Here is a 19689-nt window from a genome sequence, read left to right on the forward strand (position 1 = left end):
GGTAGAGACGCTGTCTGGCCTTCTTCCCAGTGATGTTAATGTGATGATTCCAGGACAGGTCCCATGAGATGGTCACTCCCAGGTATTTGAAGATGTCCACTCTTTCCACCTTAGCACCACTGATGAGGAATGGATGGTGGTCCCTCTGCTGCTTCTTAGTCCTCTGATGTGGCCTCGCAGTCATGGGTGTACAGCGAGTACAGCAGAGGGCTGAGCACACAGCCCTGGAGGGATCCGGTGTTGAGGGTAAGGGAGGATGAGGTGAGGTGACCCACACATACCACCTGTGGTCTGCTGGACAGGATGCTATAAACCCACATGCCCACGCCCAGGTCCAACAACATATTGCCTTCAAATAGAATAAATAGAGGCAGATACAAATTTTTGGGTAAAAATGTTGATAATTAACATTAAATGGAAAAGAGTAAACTTGTTAATCTTTGCAGTAAAAGATTAAGACAGATAATTTTTTGCATAGAAATGGAATCTGCTGTTAACTTCTGCCCACAATGTACTTATTGTTGAGCCACCAGAGGGTGCTGTGACCATCCAGCATCCGCTCCACCTTCACTGCTGAGGTTTTGCTGGATGTCCTGTCTTTGCACAAGTCTTTATATCCAGTGTCTTTATTCAGGTTGTTGATGATTGTGCTCAAAACCAGAAAAGCGTCAGCTGATGGAATGATTGGTATTTGACTGAATGCATCTGTCAATTAAAACAGTTTTGCAACAGCAACCATAAATCTGTGTTTTTTCCACACATGGATGCATGTTAGGCTGGATCTGCTTCGGATCAGCTCAGATTGTTGTTTTAGAGGATGATACAAATGCAGTGCATCATCAGCGTTCACAGTTTAAATTTGAAAGTCAAATGAACAGTCATGTTTTCATGCTTTCTTGGCACTGTCTGGAGCGGAGACGTCTGGACAAATAACTCACCGGGAGACCTGAGTCAAAAATAAGCTGGGTATATAAATATGTATGAGGTGAAGCTGGTAGCTCATCATTAATTTGCAGTAACTCGTATAAGCACAAAAAGAGCATGAAGAATTATGCTCATTAGACCCATGTTCTCAGTACCTAATTGTACTTTTTAGGGGTACAAAGGGTTGTCAGTGGGGCAGTACCTTCTCAGGTATTGTTATCACACATTTGTGGTTTGTAGCTTATGAAAACAGTCTTGAACCTCTGGTGACAATTTTTTTTTTATCCTAATATAACAATTAAAGAAAAGATGCAAAACTGATTAGAGGATAACTGTTTTTTTAGCAACAGTATTCACTGAAATGCATGGGCCTTTGTCAGAATGTATTAAATAGTTTAATTTATCTTAAACTGAAAGTAAAATCTTCAAGTGTAAAATTAACATTTGAACTAATTCCTTTTTGAATATGCACAAATGCAGACCGTCTCCTGATACTGCACATGAATATCTAGAAGAAATGGTGCAAATGTGCACCTTTTATTGCTTGTGCACAAAAACTTACCAGCCACTTTGTTAGGTATACCTTGCCAGTGCCAGGTTAGATGGCCTTTTGGTTTCAGCGCTGCCTCAATTCTTCATGGCAAAGAAGATGCTGCCCATATTGATGTGACAGCATCACACAGTTGCTGCAGATTTGTCAGCATCACATCCATAATGAGAATCTCCTGTTCGACCACATTCCAAAGCTGCTCAATTGGATGGAGATCTGGTGACCGTGGAGGCCGTTTGAGTACATGAACTCACTGACATATTAAAAAAAAACAAACACTTTGAGACGATTTGAGCTTTGTGACATGGCATGCTGTTCTTCTAGAAGCAGCCATCAGAACATACACTGTGGTCTAAAAACGATGGACATGGTCAGCAACAGTAATCAGGTACGCTGTGGCACAGTGGCACGATGGGGTCTAAAGTGTGCCATTACAACACCACCACAAGTCTGAACCATTGATAGGATGAATCCAAGCTTTCATGCTGTTTATGACAAGTTCTGACCCTACCACACTGTTAAATTTTCGTAGGTCTGTGCAAATTGTAGCCTCAGTTTCCTGTTTTTAGCACTCGGTATGGTTTTCTGCTGCTGTAGCCCATCTGCTTCAAGGTTCAACATGTTGTGTGTTCAGATATGCTCTTCTGCATACCTTGGTTTCTCCCATTCTCCTCTGACCTCTGGCATCAACAAAGTAGGTGTACCTAATAAACACCCAGAACTGGGTAAAATCAGCATGAAGTGTAAACTAAAATTTGATTAATTTGCAATACTGTGATCAATACATAAAGAATTAGATTACAAACATAGAGCTGATGGTAAATTGATGTTGGCCTCATGGTGGTTAGCACTGCTGCCTTGTGGGAAGAGGGTCAAACCTAGCAGAGCCTTTCTGTGTGGAGTTTTTATGTTCTCCTCCATGCTCACACAGGTTTTCTCCAGGGGTTCTGGTTAATCCTGCTTATCTGGACCCAGGACACGCTCCCAGAAAAGATTCCTGATCAGTTTCACTTCCTGTTTAAAATTTGTTTAAAAGGATCCACCAACCAGAGTTTGTCAAAGTGTGAAAATCATTATTTCTGTAAAATGTTACAGTTGTTTCAAAATACTATAACTGTTGTTATAGTTTATTTTGCAGTGATTTTACTGCTCGGGTCCACTTGATATCACTGTGTATGGCCCATGGATTAAAATGAGTTGGACACCCCTTGTTTATAATGATGCATTGATGTGTAAGCAGTTTCTTTCTCTGTGAGCTGCTGAATGTAAGGTGAGACGATAAGAAATCCCTCTAGAAAAAACCTACAATAATAGTATAAATAGCTTCAGTTTTTAGATTAATGCATTTTCCACCACTGGTTTCGAATCCAGAGCTTTTGTTTCCATTGCAGTTTTATTTATTTAATAATTAGCTTCAGACACTAAGGAGCTGTTCCCAGCACAATTTGTACCCACTCTGCTTCAACAACACACGCCTTGCTGATGATAATAAACAGCCAAGGCCTTCTAACGTGTGTGTTCCAGGGGACTTGAATCTGAGCGAGTGGTTCCCTACAGGGAGTGTAACATCATTTCATTCCTTTTTAGTGATGCAATGAACATTCCCACATGTTGGTGCGAGGGACGTTCACAGACCGTGTGAGCCAAACAAAGAAAACCAAAATACTTGACTTTATAAGAGTAATCGGAGCTGCTGGAAACAAAACGAAGACAAAACATGATGTTTAAAAGGACTGTTTTTAGTTCAGTCACTGGCAGGCATGAATTATATATCACTGCCAAGCTTTTGTTTTAGTTTTTTTCTGTCTGTGTGTGTTTTGGCTGAGTTGGTTTCCTTTAATTTAACTATGAAATACAACTAACAGGGCTGGATTACTGAGTGCCCTGCTGACTTACACACAGAAGGGCCCTGCAGAAAATCTATTCACTGATAATTACTCGGCAATTTGATCAGCTGCATATCAGTTCAGTAAAACACTGATACTAAATACTTAGTAAATATGATAAGTATGATAATTACTTTTTTTTTTCGTCTTAATTTACTATTGTGCACTGTATTTTAGTAATCATTTTTATCACTCATATTTTTATTATTTTATTATTTATTGTCTGAGGCACCTAGAAAGGAATGCATTTTAAATTTCGTTGTGCAACTTCTGTGTACAATGACAGTAAAGATTCTGATTCTGATTCTGATTTTTGTTATACTATTTATCGGCACTTAATACAAGGTTAGGAAAAGATTATCATAGAAAAAAGTGCCTTACTTTTTGTGCTTCAAACATAAGATTCAGCTTTATTTAATACTAAATTAAAACCACAATCCCCCCCCCACTGTCCCGTGTTTGTTCAGCTACCATCCACCCCAGCCACCCCCTGATTGGCTCGCAACATGTTTTCCCACAACAGAAGAACACTGCCAGGGAGCAGTGGTCATTTTTAGAGGTCATTTTTAGATAACAGAACCTTTCTTACTGAATCTGATAGCTTGCTAGCACATGCAGGATGACTTTTGTCATGACACACAATTGTTGTTGTTTTTTTATGTGGTCATGAGATGGCACTATATTATTACCTCGCCCACTGTTGGTGGACAGATTATGTGTCTGTTAGCAGGATAACTCTGAAAATTATAAACAGATTTTGATAAAAATTTCTGGAGTTGTTGGAACAGTTCCATAGGGCCCCAAGAATATATGATTTCATTTCCAAAGTCTTAGGTTAGAGGTCACAGTCACTGGCAAAATTCTAATATCTCACTGAATTTTTCATCTATCGTGATGATATTTGTTACTCAGGTATAAACAATTACTGTTTATAATTCATTGTCTTTTCCTATTTTCAATTTAAATATGCACAATAATGCAAAGTGAACTACAAACCCTACACAAAAATCACACGCACATATACAGTTTACATCTCAGCAAATGTTTGGTTTTCTTTTTTTCATCTAGTTTTTTCAGAGGATGTTGTTAGGGTACATAAACTGGATAAAATATATCCAGACTATACATGCCTTTATCTCTTCATGTGGATCTCATTTTTAAAAATAAAAATATTAAATATTATTTTACAGTTTTTAAAAAACAGTAAAATAAAATTCTAGTCTTTATGATCTCTTAATTTATGATTGAGTATGACAACACTGGATGGTATCTATTGCAGTGTGGTATCAGCACATAGAAAATTTGGGGTGGCTGAGATGTGCGCTCTACTGAGTACCCTTCTAGCTAAACCTGAAATAAATAAAATGATATCTGCAAAGAGTGGTTGGCACTGTTGCCTCACAACAGCAAGGTCCTGTGTTGGAATCTAGTCTGGGGCCTTTCTGTGTGGAGTTTGAATGTTCTTTCTGGGTACGCTGACATCCTACCGAGACATGCATGGGTTTAGGTTAACTGGTGACTCTAAACTGGATGTAGGTGTGACTGGTTCGTCTGCCTCTGTGTGTTAGGTTGGTAACATGTTGAAGGTGTATCTTGCCTCTTGCCCTATGACAGCTGGAATATGCTCCTGTGACCCTGAAATGGATAAGTGGAAGAAAGTGGATGAATGGATGTTAAGAGTGCACACTAATATTATAAGTAAAAAATTGTATAAACTTACAGACAGCTGTCCTAGGACATTAAAAATAAAAAAAATATAATTAAGTGTGCTTCTGGTTTGGAAACATCGATAGTTAAAAGTAGATAATAATAATAATAATAATAATAATAATAATAATAATAATAATAATAATAATAATAATAATAATAATGCTCAAAAACTGAAGACGTTGATGTCAATAATTATGAAGAGTTGCTGACTGTGTCCACTTTGTCACCTCTTGTTAAGACAGTTCTTCGCTCACTGTGTATTTACTTCACATTCCCATAGGAAGTGAGTTGAGCTCCTCTCAGCCAATCGGATCTGCGGATAACGCTCCGACAACAAACAAAAGATCGAGGCTAGCCGAGCTCTTCATACTTTGTCGATCCGTCTAGGCTAACGTTAGTAGTTACTTATCCCCAGCACCGACCACCTCCCTGTTTTTTTAACTTCTTTGCTCAGATCCCGTGGGGCAGTCTCATTCTCGTGTCTCCATTTGTGGCTTTGTGACACCTAATGTCAACCTGAGCCATTTTCAGCGATCGCTTCGCCTTTGCTGGCCAAGCTAAGCGCGTTAGCCAGGTTAGCTACTCGGCTAACCAGCTCTGGCTGCCTCTCTGCAACAACCAGCGAAGTCAGTTAGCTTAGCGTCCTAGCTTGCTAGCTTTGCTAACTCCCCTTTAAAACTTGACACTGACGGACACGGGTGGCTCTGGCTTGTTGCTGACAAGCCACTTTACTAAAACTCGTGTCGTAGCCATGTCTGGACAGTCATCGGGCGGTGGGTTTCTGATGTCGGTGGTTGTCCACGGAGACTCGGCTCTGAACGAGCAGGAAAAAGAACTCAACCAACGGCTTCGTCGGCTCTACCCGGCCGTTAACGAAAACGAGACTCCACTTCCCCGGTCCTGGAGCCCGAAGGACAAGTTCAGCTACATCGGACTATCCCAGAACAACCTCCGTGTACACTATAAAGGTATGACACAAAGCTACGCTCTGGTTTTTTGGACTTTTATTACCAAATGCTAACGCCATGTTAGCTTAGCTTAACGGTTAGCGGATCAAAGCCAGCTGCCGTTGTGGCTAAAAACAAAGTCGGCTAAGCTAGCAGCTTCACCAACAGCAAGACAGAGGACATCTTGCAACCCGACCAGCTGGCGAGGTGTAGCCACAGCCAAAATTGACCTACTAGCACGTTAGCTTTCCTGCTACCTTGTTAACCAGCCTGTCAGCTCAGTTTTCAGCCATCTAGAAGCTTTCACGGTAGCTAGCCTGTCGAGCTAGCTTATGAAACGTATTAAAAAAAAATCTTAGCCAAAGTACATCTAATGGTTTGAGTACCAGAATCACACCGTTCAACGCTGGGCAGAATGAACCAAGGCTAGAAAATCCTCCATGGGGTAATGTAGCATTATTTTATTTATTGTTAAATGTCAGGTCAGGACATGGTGTGTCAAATATCATGATTAGCCAGGTCAGAGGGGATCTGCTGGGCTTCCAGTGAATGGCTGTTGTTGACAGGATATGCAGAGGTAGTTGGAGTAGTTTATTAGCAAAGCTACCAAGAGGGCTTTTTTTTTTTTTTTTTTTGGGTGCAGGCCTACAAGAAAAGGCTAGTGTTTAAAAAAAGGTGTAACTGCTTCCTGGGTGTGTACTACTATTCTAGGTCTGTCTGGCCCTCTGCACACACTCTTCCTTGTTGCAACTAGAATGTTCTGCCTTTGTGCAGCAAATCCACCTGAATCTCGTACAGCAGCAGCAACTTTAACATTCAGACACTGTAAAACTTTTACGTGAGTCGACCACCAGGGAGCAAATCACCACTTACTGAGCAGTTTATTTTCACAGCAGGGTTAAGCTGTAAAATTCAGGCCTTCTATGATTAACCACATTTTTAACTGGATGATATAAATAAGCTATAAATGGAAAAACATTTGATTTTGAGGGAGATGGTCTTGGTCTCTCTCATCTCCATCTCCGTCTGTTAATTTTATTGAAACTAAATGTCAGGTGTGTCCAAAGGCCTGTCAGAAACCTGTCCCTTAATTAGCAAGTTATTTTGATAAGTGAAAGGTCAATTATGTGTATTTTTAAACAAACATGTTAGCAATTCAGGTAAATCAAAAAATTTTGTGGTTTTGTTGACTAGAAAATGAATAATGTCTGGATTTGGTGGGTTAAAATTTAGCTTTAGTACAGATCAATGAACATTTTTCACAATTTGTCTATTTTGGATGAAAATATTTATATTTGAGGAAATAATACACAATAGATTAATAACACTGTAACAGTAAATGTCATCAGTAGTTTTTCTCCATCTTGAGATGTTTCTTAAGAGAATAACATGACTGTTAGTCATTGGCCTAATCCACATTTCCACACCATACACCCAAAGACTGTCAGAAGCAGTGGGGAAAAATTCAAAAGGAAAATGTAACAAGTAATAGAAAAGTTTGAAAATTTACATGAGATATTATCTTGTGAATACAGTTACATATTCACACTAAGTAATAATGACAGTAAATAATGATAATGCTTTATTTATATAGTTTATTTGTAGTCACAGTTAATGACTGATGTGGCCTTTTGGTTTTAGTCAGGTGAGATCAGTCCATTGATCAGTTTATTTACACAACCCTAATCATTTAGCCATTCTGGTTACCCATTAATTATTTAAGCCTTTTATCTACCCGAAGTAGAAACCATTGTTAATTCGAGATGTCCAAAAGTGTTCGGCTAAGTTGAAATTTTTTAGACTTTTAAAATCTCTTCTAAAGATTAGAAGAGCAAGCTTAAAGATGCAGATTCATTGAAACTGAAAATGATAATGTTTCATGCTTTGTTTAGAAATATGATAAATGTGAGTGAAATTTTAACTGTTGTGTTTTGCTCTTTCTATCTGGGAGCCATTTTGCTAGTAGAACAGTTGTAAAATGGAGGTGAGGTGTTTTATTTTAGTCGATCTACATCAATTTATTTTTGATAATGGAAGGTTTGAGGTATTTTGAATATTAATTTAACTTGATTTTGATGGGTAACCAGGTGTTTTTAATGATCATGTATAAAGAAATATCATCTTTTTGGCTAAGGAGTATTGAATAATATCAAGGTTAAGATTTGTATTTTGATAAATTTGTTATGACTAATTGTACATTAACTCTAACCCTGTGTTATGGACACACATGTAGACTTTACAGATGTATCTTGTTTCTACATGAAGTATGATTCTTTTTTATATATATATATATATATATATATATATATATATATATATATATATATATATATATATATATATATATATATATATATATATATATATATATATATATATATATATATAAAAGAATCATACTTCATGTAGAAACAAGATACATCTGTAAAGTCTACATGTGTGAAGTCATCCTTTAGGTAAATATCTTATATTTTGTCAGATATTCCCATTGTGGCATACCTCACCAACTCAATATTTCATACTCTGATGACATTCAGAACTTTATTCATAAAATCAGGTTATTTGATCATCTATTGTAATGACTACAAACCATTACTAAGTGATATACAGCAGTGTAAACATGTGATTTATGACCCTCATGATGCTTTTAATGGCTCTACACTGAGGCTTTCTGAGCTAATGTTAACTTTAAAGACTGACATTACAAGCTGCTTCAGATTCAAGACATTCAGTGACAAGCTTATCACCACTGATGCATGTTTTGCACAGGCATATTCATAAACATGTCACTGAGTATATCAGTGTAGTGTTTCTGGATTACTCAGTGAGTTTTCCACTCATACAAACCTGTATATGCTTTTACATTTTCATAGCATGTCCATCCACATATCCTTAATTGCAGACTGTTAGATGTGGAAAATGTGTCACCATGGAAAGTAAATTATGCAATACTTACAAGTAAAGTGTTACTAAAATGTACCTCAACAAATAGTGGGACATGCAGTATTTTTCCTTCAGGCTGCTTTTATTTATAGATCCCAACTTAGCCTGTAAAATTTTTATGCTATAGTGTCTCTGCAGAGGGCCCACCTCTCTTCTGATCCAATTTAACTGTAACTCTGACATTATTTTCTCAGTTTATAGGGGTTTTTTTTTTTTCTTGTCCTCATTGATGGGGGAATCTGCTGGTGAGGTGTGTTTTGTGCTTCCTAAACACTTTGATTAGGCTTTATGATTGCTGGCTTTCACAATTTAATCCCCTATACATCTTCTCATGCCAACAAAAATTTACATACATCCTAAACTGGCCTTTAAATTGCAGTGATATTTGGTCGTCAGCCAGAGTAACTGCAGAAAAGCCTCTCTGTGTTTTGGCACTCAGTATATGTATCCCATGCGCGATAGTCATTTGTAATAACCACACGCTTCTGTGTTTGACCCCAACCTGAAGGTCATGGCAAAACCCCCAAAGATGCTGCATCAGTACGGGCCACCCACCCCATCCCAGCTGCCTGCGGGGTCTACTACTTCGAGGTGAAGATCATCAGTAAAGGTCGAGATGGGTAAGAGCATCATAAAACATTTCAGACTCATACATCACTTTTAGCGGTGTTAGTAGCTTGGACTACAGGATGATGGTGACTGGGTCATCTATACTGGTTAGGCAAAATATTAAAAAATTTTCCAAGTGGCGACCATCGCTGTCAGCAATTGCAGACACACACATGCTTGCTCACTCGCTCGCTCACTCACTCCAAAAAAAAGAATAGAGAACCCTGTTTGTGGTCGTTTTTGTTTTAAACCAGACAAAAGCAACAAGCTGAGGGACCATGAACAGACAAAATTTGATCTTACATGGGCTGGACGACTGAAAGTATTACATAATAACCAATAAAAACACCTCCAAATTGTTCCCACTTATTTTAGTGTAAATCATTTAATAGACAATCTTTTTATAAAAGTGATAAACAGCCTGAGACATCTTCCATAAAATAAGTGCAGTTTCAACATTTGCCACATTCAGCAAAGCTAATGTCATTACAGCAATGCACAGACGGCTCATTCTCAGGAGCCGCGCGTCATTCTTCTCTGAACAGAGTAAACGTAGAGAGGGGTGTGTCTGCAGCTGGAGAGAAAGACGGTGCGCTTGCGGGGTCACCAAATTTTTTGCTATAGACGTCAGCTAGAAGTGCCTTAAACCACATTCTTTTTCATGGTCACCAGGGGGCAGTCATTGTGATTACAAATAGACTTTTTTTCCAAGATGGCAAAAGCATTAAGCTCAGCCTGGACTTTGCAAACCAACGGGTGACCCACACGTCAACAACTTCCATCTTAAATGCGGTCTATTGTTAGGTGCTTAAAGTTGCTGTGAAGGGCTAAGAGGAGTCAGTAAATGTAGCAATAACGCCGCAATGTTTTTAGCTTGATGTCAGGTGGACACCACTTGAGGATGTTGTACTGCAGTTGTGCTATCCTCTAATGCTCATGCAACCATGTGAGGTTTAGAAAGTTTTTTTTTTTTTTTTTTTATTATTATTATTATTATTATCTTCATTGAGATTCTAGTAAAGTTATTGACTTTAAATTTCTCCAAACCTGGTCAGCACTCATTTATCATGACTGAGCTGCTCATTGGGGTTTATGCACCTTTTTTTTTTTTTTTTTTTTAACAAAGTGTATAGTTGCTTAAAGTATAAATTCCAAACATGTCTAATCGGTTTGCACACACTGTAACCCTGCAGCATTTTGACTTGTGTTGTGGATGTTTAACACAGACTTCAATCAGCTGTACTCAGTATAATTGTTGTTTGGTCCTATGAGAGTGGGAGGTAGAAATAAAGCAGTTTAGTTTCTCTTCTGTAGAAAGCCCTGATATCTTTTTTTTTTCCCTCCCATCCTTTTGTATTCAAAGAGAAATAATTTAAATGATGTCCTATAGGGCATTTCATTTTTATTCTTCTTCTGGTCATGCCTGAAATTCTTATGTCTGTACACATACTCAGTGCATGGAAATGTTTGGGAACTCCCTTATGAAGGCTCATTTAGGAAATCATTTAACTGTTTAGGACTCCAGATTGTAAACTGTTATAAATCCTTTAGTTATAAATTATATTAAAAGGTGTAAGTAAAAGACCTCAGGCTTTCCCTGGATGGTTTCAACCAGCTGACCCTGCTTGACCCCAGAGGACTCAAAGTCTTCACATTTAACTGGATTTCTATCAGGGTGTATGTTTAGAACACACAAAGTTTCACACACAAAGTTCAAATGTTTAAAACATTTCAGTCAAACTAGCAGTGTGGCTTTATAAAAGGTCTGTCACTCTAACACTGCAGCCTGTGAGACATGCATGCATCTCTGCTAACGTGATTATTCTGCTGTTTTTATCATTTCAACTAATGATTTGCCACTCAAATAATTGCTTTGTACAAATACTGTACAAAGCAAGAAATAATGTTACCAGAAAGCATAAAAAATGTTCACAGACAGAGAAGGAGGTTATGAACTGAGGAAAGAGCTCAATTTAAAAAAACAACATAAAGTAAGGACAACAATGAGAAGCATGTGCAGAGCGGTCTGTGGAGTGAATTTGTGGAACAATTTAGAAGAGAAACTGAAAACATGTATTAATATCAGTCAGTTTAAAAATATATATATAAAATAACACTTATAAAGCGCAATATGAATGAGGTAGAGTGTTAAATATTTATATGGACGTACTGTATATAAAAAATATATGTATATGATTATTATGATATACTATCAAAATCAATACTTCTGGCTAGTTATAAATTAATTCATAAAGATAATATAACAAGGGAATGTGTTTATGTATATTTCTGACTGTATGATCAGAACAGATATAAATGAGCAAGTTATGGGGAGGAATTAATAAGCATTTGCTTCCTCCTATTCGTTTTTGAACAAAAAAGTCACTGATTGCATGAGAACTTGATTTTTATGTGTATTAACTTATGTTATTTACATTTTTGAATTAAAGATTTTGATTCACTGATTGAAATATAACAAAATAGTGTGACTGATGGCTTTAAATGTGCCAGAGCCTTCAACCTGTTCAATTTACTCAAACAGAAAAATAAGTAATAATAATATCTGGGGGAAAGAACCCAACCAGGTGTTTCCCAGCTCAGAATGGGACCACAGCAGACACAGGCATGACCTCATACACCAAAGGCAATACGTCTGTTACTTTATTTGACAAATCTATGCCTTTTTGTAAGGTTTCTGAAGATTTTATAAACAAAAATTTATATTATGCTCAGTTAACACCCCAGTTAACAAGGCTGTGTATAAATCATTTCATTAGGGTGTTTTTTTAGGGTGCCAGATTTGCAGGGTTTGTCAATGCTAGAAAAACTGCACATTTCGAGTATAAATTAGATTTATAAATGTCAGCTTCATTCTAAACACGCAGATCATGATGTCTGATTGATTTTGTTACAATCCCAAGACAATTAACTTTTGAATAACTTTGTTTAACAGTCTGTTACCAAATTTCTGTCAGCTTCAGGTTAAAGCATTGCTTATACTTAAACTGGACAGTGTTATGGAAGCCCTGGTCTGTGACCTTAAATTATTTGTAACATTAACTTAATTAAGTACACATTACTTGACTGTATTTCCTCGGTGGAAAATATTTTATCTGCAGTTTAAAAGATGTGGTTTGGATGTCAAAAGAAAACTGGCAGCCCAACTATCTATCTGGAAAAAACGTGGCGTTATAACCTAGGATGTGAGTTTTTGAGTCATTGCTGGATAATTTACCAACAAACTTTTTTAGAGAAATCTGTTTTTATCATTTTGACTGTAGCTTAAAATGAGCTACAGTTGGTGCAAAGTCTATGGCATGATTCATTTCAGCATAGATTTGTGGCCATTGGTTTACTATTTGTTCTCTCTCTTCGTAAGCATACAGATTAACTCTCACCTGTCTGTCCCACAGGTACATGGGCATCGGCCTCTCAGCTCAGGGTGTAAACATGAACAGACTCCCTGGTAAGTTGACATGTGTGCATTTGTTGCTGCTGTCTCTTGGTGTTTGTATTTGCTACATTCTATACCAGGAATCTCTCGCATTTCTCTGGGTGTCATCATGTGTGCGCCTAGCTGCCAGGTTAAGAGTGGTTTTGTATAAACTGGCTGGAGCCATGACTGAGTCGGTTTAATGTGGTTGTCTGTTAACTGATTTGATGTGCATGCACAAAAAATAGTAGTGCTGTGTTTTTACTAGTGTGATGATCATGGAGAGGACAAGGCCATGAAAGTAGAATTTTACTTTGTCAGTTGAGCTTTTTCCACTCCTGTGAAAAAACAAAGCACAAACAAACAAAACCCCACCAAAATATGTTGCATTGATTCAAGAATTCTGATGGGGGTTTTTTTGTGTGCATGTTTTTATTAAAACTTGCCTTTCCTAATACGTCATCTAGAACAACAGTTAATACAATAGAAGGAAAAGCTGTCAGTTTCTGGGCTTTGTTTTTGTTTTTTGAACTGTCAGTGTTAGCGTAATGGCTGCTGCCATGTTGGTTATTAGAGCCATAAGTGACAATATTTAGAGAACAAGGTGTTGTGGTGTTATGTTGTGTTATTGGGTAATACCAGCAAACAGTCAGAAATCTGCATCCATATTTTTTATGGGTACAATGCACAGGACACAGATGTCTGCTCATTAGTGCTAATTAAGACTGCTAGAATTTCACTCACAAAACTGAATCGCACTGCAGGATATGTTATTTGTAAGATAGCATAATTAAAAATGCTCCAAATGGTACCAACAGCAAAAACACAGGAGAGTTTCAGTTAAGTGGCTCACAGCTCGCTGAGGTGAGGCCTGGAAATGATCAGCTACAGTCGCCTGTGTCAGCATCCACCTGTCAAAGCATCCGCGTCACTAACTGTAAGCCTCATCCAGTATCCAAATTAGGGCTGCAATGATTCCTCAAGTAACTCAAATAATTTGATTCTAAAAAAGCCTCGACACTAATTTGTTGCCTCGATGCTTCGTTTAAACTCTGCAGGTCAGGTGTCTCTGTGTAAGCGGATCGCTATAATCACAGTTTGCAAGCGGGCATAGTTTGCATTAGCACTAGTAATCATTCGGGGCTCCGTCAAAATATTTCTTTATCCCTGATTAGCAACTAAAAGTAGACCTGCAATGGAAACATGCTTGTGAATACAAAGCATTACAACATTAAGATCATGCAGCTCCCAGTTTTTCAGCAAAAACACTGATAATACAACAGCAGCAGTTGTTTTACGTGCAGTCTGTCTGCGCACACACATGGCAAGTGTGAAAGAGGCGGAGCCGTTACTGAGACGGTGAGCTCAGGTGGAGCAAAAGGAAACCTTTTTTTTTTTTTCTTCTCTTTCCCCTAACATCCAAAGCTTTTTCCTGTAACCACCATTGAACTTTTACTGGGAAACAGCTGGAGGTCCTTCCTCAACCATCTGATCAGCAACATGAAGAGCAGAGAACTTTGTAGCTGCTCCATCCACCGCTGTTTGTTTCACACAGAGAAAAATTTGCAGTATGGAATTAAAATATGCAGATGAACTGTTGATATGACAAAAGTATTTCTTATCCAAATAATTGATGGAATAATCGATAGAATACTCAATTACTAAAATGATCGGTATTTGCAGCTCTAATCCATATATATATATATATATATATATATCATCAAAAAACAAACAAATTATGTCTACAGTTATTATGAAGGGTGAAAATATCCATAGAGGCTCAAGCTGTTTATTGTACCAGGCTGTGAATCTGTTTATCCTGCTGTAAAATGTGACATTTTGACTGGAGAGTGTACAGGAACTGACTCTCTTTTGGAGCTAAATGGTCACTGGAGGAGCTGCACTTTTGGCACACTTGTGTTGTCACTTTTTCACCTTTTTATACTACATACAAGTTGTAGCTTTGCTTATTTTTTATTTTATTTTTTTTCTGCTGCTGCCAACGTACAGTTTAGTTTAATATCTTAGGGCTTGTACTATGAAGCAAGTCAGCATACCTCTGGTATCATTTAATTATGGGGAGGAAGGAAAACTGCCAAAACACCCAGAGTGTGAATTCCTAAGTTAGTGATCAGGGCCGTCATATTGAAGTTCCTAAATAGGCTCGTCAATATGACTACACTAAGTAAATCTTTTTATAATTAAAACACTGTATTCCAGTAATATAGGAGGATTATTCTTTAAGCTGTAGCATAGCCCTGATGGTGTTAGTCTTGGGGTTAGGGAAAAAACATAAATAGAAAAAACAATTTGAATTCTTAATTAGGCTTATTGTACATCTTCTATAAGGTTAACAAGTACAAGGCTATGGAGCTTCAGTCAGCCTGTTGAGGGATTATGTTGCCATACAAAGGCCTACAGAAAAATTAAATTGAATTGAAATTGGTGAAGCAAAGAGTGAAGTTTGTCTCATTGCTAGCTGTCAGGGCAAGCCAGAAGGTTTCTAGGAGGCTAAAGGAACATTTCACTTTAATTTCTGCATCACAGTGGACTAAATCTTCCTAACTTTGATAAATACAGCTGGTGTTGAGAAGTAACAGCCTCAAAGCTAATCATTTAAAAACTATCCACAGGTTTCTGGAAGAGCATACGTAGGCTGCCATGACAGACTGCTACTTCCGCTGTACGGTTTTATACTTCCGGTTACCCAAAGTTAGAGCCAGAGTTAATGACAGAATTCGGTTACTTTGTGCTGTAACAGGTGGCTTTATTAGTTGGAACATGAGCTTGGATTCAACTTGTGCTGTTGTCCGTTGTCTCTACATCAGTCTGTACATTTTTTTTTTCAAATTATTTTATTCTGTAAATTTGTTCTTTTTCCCCAAAATTTTACTACCCAATTGCACATCCTATTACCGTATTTTTCCTTATGTTTTAAGTTTTCCTTTAATGTATAGCCTCTTATTTTTTACGTTATTTTATTTATAGTGTGACACTACAGCATACAGCCTACACAAAGCTTAAACAATGCCTGCCTTAATGTAAACACGTAGCAGTTAGCAAGGTGACAGCTGCGTGTCTCCTCGATCACAGCCTTCGGCCAGTCCAGTGTTTCTGTTTCAGTGATCTGAACATTCTGATATCCAGATCAGTGATTTACCTTCCACAGAATAGCTGCAGCATCACTACATGATTTCCCTAATCAGCGATACAGGAACAGCTGACTGTCTCCACCACTCCACTTTCCCTTAGCATGACCCATGCTAAGCGCTTAGCTTGGCCGATGCGCTGGCTCGGCTCTACAGCTGCTTTAAGGAAAACAACGTTGCATTGTTTTTTCAGCACTACTTTATTGATTTTATTGCTTTGAAGGTAATCTGGTGCTCTTATAATTACATGATTCCTCGCCATCAACACCTTCGGAAAAAACAAGGTACCTGATAATGTGGATGTAGCTGACTTCGAGCCATAATTTCATGTCGTTTACACAAGTGACAGGTGAGGCACTGTTACGTCGCTGCTTTTTAAAACATCCTTGCAATGTATCCACCTCTGATGTGGTACCATTTAGGCGGGTAAAAGAAACTGCAGTGTCAAAATGTTTAAATGAACGGCAAGTGTGTAAACCTGCAACCATAAACAACAGCGCAAACGAAGTAAACTACCGGCTTCCGCTATGAATTATGGGTAATGGCGCGAAGTCAGGAATACTGTGGATAAATTCCACTAAAAACAGCCATCACCAGTACAAACTCCATCCTATGAGCAGACATAAACATCAGCTAAAAGTTTTTGATGCTTTTTCCTGTGAGGCACATGTTGGCTACAGGGTGTAAATGGTCTTTAAAAACTCTGAACTCCTCTAAAAAGACATTGTTGCTGATGTCTGTGGGGTCTTTATTGAAAGGTTAATATTCTTGTTTAGTTTAGCTTTTTTTTTTTTTTTTTTTTTTTTTTAAAGCATGTTGATGGTTATGTCGGACATAACCTTCTCCAAAGTAGGTTAGATGTAAGTATTAGCTTAAGCAACCATAGCGATGCACCCACGTAAGCTGGTAATCAACTTCATAAACCCAAAAGGCCGGGTTTAGACCTCACTAACCTCACAGTTTGCTGCATAACACAGGCCTTAGGTGTGTGGAAAGTTTGAGACTATCACCATGTAATCAGTATATCCTAAGGTGATTTTTGACCTGTTTTTATTATTTACAAGTCAGAAACCAAAACACAAGGCAGTAAATATTCATGGTACAAGCAAATGTCATGAATGTTATTAATTGCACATTACAGAACTGTCCAGTTAATGTTGAGGTGTTGATAGGCCACCATTGCTTCCTATAACGAGGATACAGACTAGGGTTTAATCCCGGGATCCGGGATTCCTGGGAAATGCGATCAGAACCATTTCCCGTTTCCCGGGAAACGTTAGACGGGAAACCGGGAAAAAAGTCGCGCGCGTCGATTTGACTTTCAGAAAGAAAAGAAAACTTCAGAATGTTAAATTTAAGGAAATATTGAGAGAAGGGTTCGTTTAATGCGAAAAGCATTTCTCTTCATTTCAGGCACGTTCAGCCTCCGTTTAAGGCTTCAGCCTTTATCAATGCTGTGGAGATGAACCGTATTGTTTTGCACCAGCAGTTGTAAAATATCTTGGTATAATTCCATGTACAGTGGAGGAATATTCGAATTATATTTGTTAAGGGAGTGTTGAGGAACGATACAACACCGCATAGCTCGAGCACTCCAATGTCCAGATGTAGGTTTTATTGCGTTAATCAAGCCGACGTTGCCCCCTACTGGGCATAACAGGACATAGCTGGAAAGCTACCTCTACAATATCACAATAGGTTAAGGCCGACACAGGCTACAGAAGGCCTAATTAAAATAAAAAAATAAATAAACTTTTTCCCGGGATTCCCGGGAAATGGCTCGTCATTTCCCGGGATTTGATTCATGTCATTTTCGGGAAAAATATTAAACCCTAATACAGACTTCCAAGATTTTCAGTCAAATTAGCATTTATTTAAGGAAGTAATTGAGGGCGAAAAGGCTCCCTTACATCCACAGAGATGGATGCAATGGAGAAAAAGTTACTGTTTTAGAATTTGTGTCTTCTTTGCTGTGACATTGTAGATGTCACCCCTATGCTCCCCTGAGGTTATCAGGCCAAACAGGACTCCAGGCACCCCACCACCAGTTTGAAAACTGGACCCACCCAGGAGCTCCAGTCTCTCCGTACAAAGATAACAGGAGGCCTTAGTGCCAGCTGCAGAGTCTCAGCTGATGGATAGATGCTAATGAAAACTCAGTAATTGTGAAGAACCGATGCCAGACTGCTGCTGAGTTGAATGCTGTCCTGCAGTGATGAATGCGGAAACGGCAGCATTAATCCTACGCCTCGGCAGTAACTCACCGGATCCTGCCCCATGGTTTCTAATGTTAAAACAGCCCAGAAATCCTCTGTGCTGCAGCACCCCCCCCCCCCCCCCCCCCCCCCCCCCCAAGCTTTCATCTCCCTGAGAAACAAGTACTGGGCAAAAACATCCAGTGCAGCATATTACAGGTTTTAATACACACAGGTATTCTCTTCATATCAAACTTTTGGTCAGCAATATTTTTTCTATTTTATACTTGTAAAAAGTACAATATAGTATATTATACTAAGTAAAAAGCATCACAGTAAAAATGGTCTGCAGTCTGTGGAAGCTTGAATCAGCAGCCAGAGAAAGAGTAGAAGGTTAAAAATGCAGGAAAAAAAAATCCAATTCTGGGAGCATATCCATTTTTCTGAGGAAAAAAAATGAATGAGCTCCTTCTGCAGTCAGCGTGAAAACAACAAGCTGTTCCACTGATTGAAAAGACTGATTTCCCAGGTTCACTTCCCTTAGTGTCCTTGAGCAAGGCATCAACAATCCCTACAGGTTTTTGCTTGTTGGCTGAGAGTGAGGGGTTGTGGGTAACTGTGTCGCCACATACATTTTTTTTTTTTTTTTGGTTTCTGTTTTAAGTGAGGATATTTCAGCTCCACTGCTCTCAGCACTGTGAGATTCTCGATCCAGGTCATAGTATTACAGCAGTGTTTACTGAAGCGTTGGAATTATGACACTGCGTTTCTATTTTTAGACTGAATATGTGAATTTTTGGCCTAATAAAGTTTGGAAAGGGGATTTTTTGCAAACACACCCAAAAGTCAAAGTAGGATCAAACCTGCAGCTGATGTGGTCCCATCAGACATCTTGGTTGGTCCAGCCATTTTGTTTTATGACAGTTTGTAGTTCATGTCTGTCTTGAGGAAATGGTGCAGAGTAGTTTATGCTCTAGCAGAGAATATGTTAGAGAGTGAGAGAAGGAGAGAGATGGCACTCAGAGTCTTGAATTGATATCTGGGAGAATTCAGCAACAGCAAAGGTGACTTCCAGGGAATAAAACAGCATTTTGTAGCTATATTTTAGTTTATGTATTTAAATTTGATTTTACTGATATGTAGTTTTTGTGTCCTGGTGACCATTAAAATTGACATTTACATTGACATTAGATAATGCTTAAAAATAGCTGCCTGAAAAAAGTTCCCAGAGGCATTTTAAGGTTTCTGCTGAGTGGTGGGGCTGGCTTGAAGAATGTCTTTTTCTGCGTCAGCTATATTTTTGTTTAATCACACTGCATTTTAACTATTTTGGTGGGCCTACA

The 19689-nt window shown here is 38.3% G+C and overlaps 1 protein-coding gene across 1 annotated transcript in view; it reads left to right on the top strand.

The window, feature by feature from the left end:
• The first annotated feature begins 5361 nt into the window (after nucleotides 1–5361).
• Nucleotides 5362–19689, top strand: part of ranbp9 (RAN binding protein 9) — a 33616-nt gene continuing 19288 nt past the window's right edge. Inside the window, exons 1-3 of the mRNA XM_030751917.1 lie at nucleotides 5362–6038; nucleotides 9469–9580; nucleotides 12983–13035. Of these exons, the coding sequence (XP_030607777.1) occupies nucleotides 5822–6038; nucleotides 9469–9580; nucleotides 12983–13035 (382 nt within the window). The 5' untranslated portion in view covers nucleotides 5362–5821. The remainder of the gene's footprint in view (nucleotides 6039–9468; nucleotides 9581–12982; nucleotides 13036–19689) is intronic.

The sequence above is a fragment of the Archocentrus centrarchus genome, chromosome 17 (assembly GCF_007364275.1).
Source record: "Archocentrus centrarchus isolate MPI-CPG fArcCen1 chromosome 17, fArcCen1, whole genome shotgun sequence".
NCBI classification, from domain to species: Eukaryota; Metazoa; Chordata; class Actinopteri; order Cichliformes; family Cichlidae; genus Archocentrus; species Archocentrus centrarchus.